General features: G+C 58.8%; 1 protein-coding gene across 1 annotated transcript; it reads right to left on the reverse strand.

The window, feature by feature from the left end:
- Positions 1-2,095: 2,095 nt before the first annotated feature.
- Positions 2,096-4,494, reverse strand: TBCC (tubulin folding cofactor C). Its single transcript, XM_062187499.1, has one exon. The coding sequence runs from the start codon at positions 4,464-4,466 to the stop codon at positions 3,420-3,422; it is 1,047 nt and encodes a 348-aa protein (XP_062043483.1). The 5' UTR covers positions 4,467-4,494; the 3' UTR covers positions 2,096-3,419.
- Between the last annotated feature and the right edge of the window lie 1,003 nt (positions 4,495-5,497).

The following is a 5,497-nucleotide window of genomic DNA, read 5'->3' on the forward strand; positions in this document are numbered from 1 at the left end:
CCCATTCACCGGTTCATTTGCCAGATGGCTGCAATGTGAGGGTTGGACCAGGCTGAAGCCAGGAGCCAGGATTTTGTTCTGGGTCTCCCATGTGGGTGCAGGGGCCCAAGAAGTTGGGTCACCCTCTGCTGCTTTTCCCAGCCCATTGGCAGGGAGCTGGACTGGAGGTGGAGCAGCTGAGACATGAGCCAGTGCCCATAGAGGATGCTGGCATTGCACGCAGTGGCTTCACCCACAATGCCACAACACTGGCCCCAATTTTCCAAATATGGGGGGTTAAGGGTGTGCTAGTCGAATGGCCTTTGTTAAGTGAGGCTGGCAGAATTTGGGCATAACATCATAAGCTTCCGCCAAGGGGGAAAGGTCTGGAGTGGGTGGCGTAAAGAACGCGCAGCAGGCATTCTGGAGGCGCAACGGGCTTGCCGAGCAGCACCCAAAGCTCAGCCGAGAGGAGCTGGCGTCAGTTAGGGTTCAAGCTGTCACGGTAATGATTGTATTCGCTACTGCGAACCTCAGGTTTGCAAAAGGTCTAAGGAATTGCGTTAACTTTGCTACAAAAATGAACAGCCCAGAGGAGCAGCTGATGTGGGGCAGTGAGTTAAGCCACTGCTCAGAGGCCTGGGGTAAGTCCTGCCTCCACTTCCCATCCAGGTTCCTGCTAATGCACACCCAGGGAAGAGGCAGAGGATGGCCCAACGTGCTTGGGTTCCTGCCACCCGCATGGGGGACCTGGATGGAGTTCCCGGCTCCCAGAGTCGGCTTGGCACAGCCCTGGCTGTTCTGGGCATTTAGGCAACCAGTGGATGGAGGATCACCCCGTTTTCTGTTCTCCCTCTTTCAAATTCCTAAAACTTAAAAAGAGTAAGTTAAACTCAGTTCACAAATATGAACTGCAAACCGATGAGGACACTGGTCACTGTTCCTCACGTGGAGATACGTCTGTGAATCGTGTTAGACTTTTTTTTTTTTTTTTGACAGGCAGAGTGGACAGTGAGAGAGAGAGACAGAGAGAAAGGTCTTCCTTTGCCGTTGGTTCACCCTCCAATGGCCGCCGCGGTAGGCGTGCTGCGGCCGGCGCACCGCGCCGATCCGATGGCAGGAGCCAGGTGCTTCTCCTGGTCTCCCATGGGGTGCAGGGCCCAAGGACCCGGGCCATCCTCCACTGCACTCCCTGGCCACAGCAGAGAGCCGGCCTGGAAGAGGGGCAACTGGGACAGGACCGGTGCCCCGACCTCAGGATCACTTCTTCTCAGCAACTGATTTTTCCTCCTTGTACATATTACAAATTGGAAAACTGATGATCCTTTTTCAAGATAGGTAGCAGCTGGGGATGGCGTTGTACAGCAGTGTGTTAGGCCGCCACCTGCAACGCCAGCATCCCTTATGAGCACTGGTTCGAGTCCCAGCTGCCCCACTTTCAATCTGACTCCCAGTAATACTCCTAGGAAGGCAGGGGAGGACGGCCCAAGTGCTTGGGCCCCTGCCACATCGTGGGAGACCCCATGGAGTTCTAGGTCCTGGCTTCAGCCTGGCCCAGCCCTCACCTTTGCAGCCATTTGGGGAGGGAATCAGCAGATGGAAGAGCTTGCTCTCTCTCTGCCGTTCAAATAAAAATACGTTATTAAAAAAAAAGAGAGAGAGAGAGACAGGGAGGAATGTGGACTTACTTTCTGCTGAGGAAGAGAGCTTGACCTAACTTCTGCCTCCAATGTGCTACTCTACCCTTGTTCCTCCTCATTCATCTTGTCATCTGGTTTCATTTTACATCCTAGAAACCACCTGGGGCTGGCGCCTTGGCTCAATAGGCTAATCCTCCGCCTTGCAGCGCCGGCACCCCGGGTTCTAGTCCCGCTCAGGGCACCGGATTCTGTCCCGGTTGCCCCTCTTTCAGGCCAGCTCTCTGCTGTGGCCCGGGAGTGCAGTGGAGGATGGCCCAAATGCTTGGGCCCTGCACCCGCATGGGAGACCAGGAGAAGCACCTGGCTCCTGGTTTTGTATCAGTGCGGTGCGCCGGTCGTGGCAGCCATTGGAGGGTGAACCAACGGCAAAGGAAGACCTTTCTCTCTGTCTCTCTCTCTCTCACTGTCCACTCTGCCTGTCACACACACACACACACACACACAAAAGAAACCACCTGGAATCCTGAGAATAAAACAGTACCAGATAAAACACGTAAATATTCAAGGTATGCCATGGACCGTCACACTTGTAAGGAGAAAGTACATCTACAGCTACAAAACTAAGACTCAAAAATTTTTTCTAAAAAGTATCTCCCACCTTTCTTTTAGGAAAATCGATGTGTGACAGTAGAGATGATAGCAACAGGAGTGGAAGAAACAAAACACAGCTGCATGTTTGCCTTGAGTTTCTTTTTTCTACAGGATAACTGGCAGCATAATTATGCCCGGAACTTAAGAAAAGCAATTTGCCTTCCCTGTGGTGGAAGCTCTTTTCATTCCTATCACAGCCAGCACTTAAGCTGTGTAGCCTCGGGCAAGTTACTCACCTGTGTCCTAACTTGAAAAATGGTGCTTGGGTCCACCACCTGCGACAGCTGCCAGCATCCCAGCTACTCCCACTTCCCATCCAGCCCCCTGCTGAGGTGCCCCGAGGAAAGCAGCGGGCAAGATGGCCCAGTGGGACACCCGCATGGAGGGCCAGGCTCCTGGCTTTGGCCTGGCCCAGCCCCTGCCATTGCAACCACCTGGGGAGTGAACCAGCAGATGGAAGATCTCTCTCTAGCTCTGCCTTTCAGGTAAATCTTAAAAACAGAAGAAAAACATGGTTTTGACAGCACCACCTTTTAAGGTTTTGGGGGTCTAAGTTATACGGACAAAGCCTCCAGGACAGTGTATATATTTTAAGTATAAAAAAATGCTTGGTGGCTGTAACAATTACTTTGGCATTACTGTTGGTAAGATTCAGAATCTTGTACTCCATGCAAAGAAGTCAATGAGTAGCTGGATTCCAGATGTCCAAGCTAATATATAGCTCAAGACTAGACAGGAGTCTCTATACCGCGCGGCTGGAAAATCCCCAAGTCAAATCTCCCATTCAAAACACTCCTGCGTGGTGCTGATACCACAGGGCCGCATAGACCGGGTCCCACCAGAACCCTCCCCGACGCCTTCGTGAAACAAACATCCACTGGAGGCCCACTCCCTCAAGCACTGTGTTGCTTAAATACCACCGATCACTGAAATCAACCCAACCACTCTCTCCTCTCTCAGTGCTTCGATCTGCCATGGTCCCAGATGGCGCCAAAACAGGAAAACACGCTGTTCAGTGTTGGCTCTGTCAAGAATTTAATGGGGATCGCCAAGTCGGAGCCTATCACAGCCTCAAGCCTTAAACACTACAAACAGATGCACAGCGGCAGCTGAACCCTGCGGGCGCCGGAGGAAAGGCTTGGTGACGGCTCAGTCCCACTGGACTTTTCGCTCCCCTTCGGGAAGGATACTCCAGTTTGGGGAGGCCACATCCCGGGCCAGCCAGTTGAAATCGTCAACGTCATTCCAGTGATTTCTGTTCCGGTCCAGCCCAGAACTCTCGAAGTCCGCGTCGATGCCCGCGTAGCTCCAGGTGTACGGGGCGAACTGGATCCCGTGGCAGTACTCCACGATGGCCCTGCTGGTCACATGCAGGAAGACGCGGGTGTCCGTCGTGGTGTGGACGCGCAGCTGCTGGCAGGCCACGGCCAGCAGGCAGTCGCTGCAGTCCTCCAGGAACACCGAGGTGGACACGGGGCCGCAGAGCACCGTGCAGCCGCGGGCCTTGGTCAGCCGCAGCGTGTTGGGATTGCCGTACAGTCTGACCGTGCAGTGGCTCAGCTCGGTCAAAACGACGTCGCGCTGGTGCAGCTCCTCGGCTCTCTTCTCCAAGACCTGCGACTCCAGGTGGGAGAAGCCGCAGACCCAGCTGGAGCCGAGGCCTGGCCCCTCCTCCGCCAGCGGCCGCGCGGACGCCGCCGGGGCTGCAGGGGCCGCGTCTGTCGTGGTGGCGGCGGCGGCGGCGGCCGCAGCACCGCCATCCTCCTTCCTCCGGGTCCGGAAAGCAAAACGCTTCTTGGGCTGCAGCTCCTGGCGCCGCTCGGCCAGGGCCGCCTGCAGCCGCGCCATGGCTTCTTGCCCCTGCCGCAGGTCGTAGGCGGCTAAGAACAAAACCGAGTCGTTGAGAAGCTTCTGCAGCGTCTGGAGCCGCGAGGCCGCCTCCTCCAGCCGCTCGACCGACTCACCGCCCTCCAGAAGCTCTTCCACGGCTGCTCGCTCCCGAGCGAAGGCGGCGGCGAAGAAGTCGCTCTTCTCCCCTTCCACCTCCTGGTCCTGCCGCTTTTGCTTCCGCCTTCCCACCTCCAGCTGCCGCTCTTGCTCGCGTCTCTGGAGCCGCTCAGGCACCGAGCTCAGGTCCCGCCGGGACCCCATGTCCCCGTCGCCCACGGCACCGGCGGAGCAACTAGCCGCCTCCATGTTAACTTCAAGCTTCCTCTCCGGCCTTCCTGCCTCTGGGCGCGCCCTCCGGGAGGCCTCCCACCAACGCGCCCTGTGATTGGCCGGACACGATGACGTCAATCCCCCGGCCTTATTTCCTTCGCCTATTGGTTCCTGGGAGCTGAAGGGGGCGGGGACGAGGGGCGGGGCCGCCGGGCGGGGCGGGCGGGGAGACAAAGGTCCTTGTGGATGGGTGGGGTGGGAGGCAGGCGGGGGAAGCTTTTTTTTCTTCTTAAAGGGACAGGCCTTATATCCGGGATTGTGGGGTGAGTTGCAGCAGCGGCAGCTGCACATGTGGGTTTGTTTATAAGAACAAGGTTAGAAACTCGCAGGCCTCCCCCTCCCCCCAGCCCCTCCCTGCTACCCCCTGGCAGACCGGAGATCCGCCGCTGGGGTGGGAGAGGACTGTGTGCGTGTGGTGGGTGGGGGGGACAGGCAGTGGTGAGGAAGACGGAGGGGGGGGATGTTGCACCGCCCGGCCCGCGCCGGAGGAAGCGGCAGCTGGGGCAGCTGGCCAGGGAGCCGCTTGCATGCCTCTGGTGTCTTCTTCCCCATTCCCGCCGCCCGGGTCCCCTCGCCCTCCGCCCACCCCGCATCCACTGCAGCCGGCGCGGCCTGGGAGCTCCTGGGCCCCCGCGGGCCCCCGCGCCGGGAGGGAGCGTGCTCGGGGCTGCGGCCGCGCTCGCGGGGCCCGGGCGAGTCTGGAAGCGGCTCCCGGGCGGCGGCCGCAGGGCCGGGAGCGGAGACCCCGCGCCTCGCTGCGCGCCTCTCGGAGGGGCCGCGGGGCTTTAGGGAGGCGGCGGGGGGAACCGGTGCATTATTGCTGGAGGCCGTGGGAGGAGGGATTTGTCACCGGAAGTGACCGAGCCTGGCCCGAACTGGGGACCCAGCGGAGGTGCGGGTGGGCGGCCGGGCGGTGCAGCCCCTGGCGGGCGCCCTGCCAGCCTCGCTCGTCGGGACGTTGCTCCCGCTGCCCCGGCCTCCGGCGTCTGTAGTTGACATATTTAATT

This window comes from Lepus europaeus, chromosome 3 (genome assembly GCF_033115175.1).
Source record: "Lepus europaeus isolate LE1 chromosome 3, mLepTim1.pri, whole genome shotgun sequence".
In the NCBI taxonomy this organism is placed as follows: Eukaryota; Metazoa; Chordata; class Mammalia; order Lagomorpha; family Leporidae; genus Lepus; species Lepus europaeus.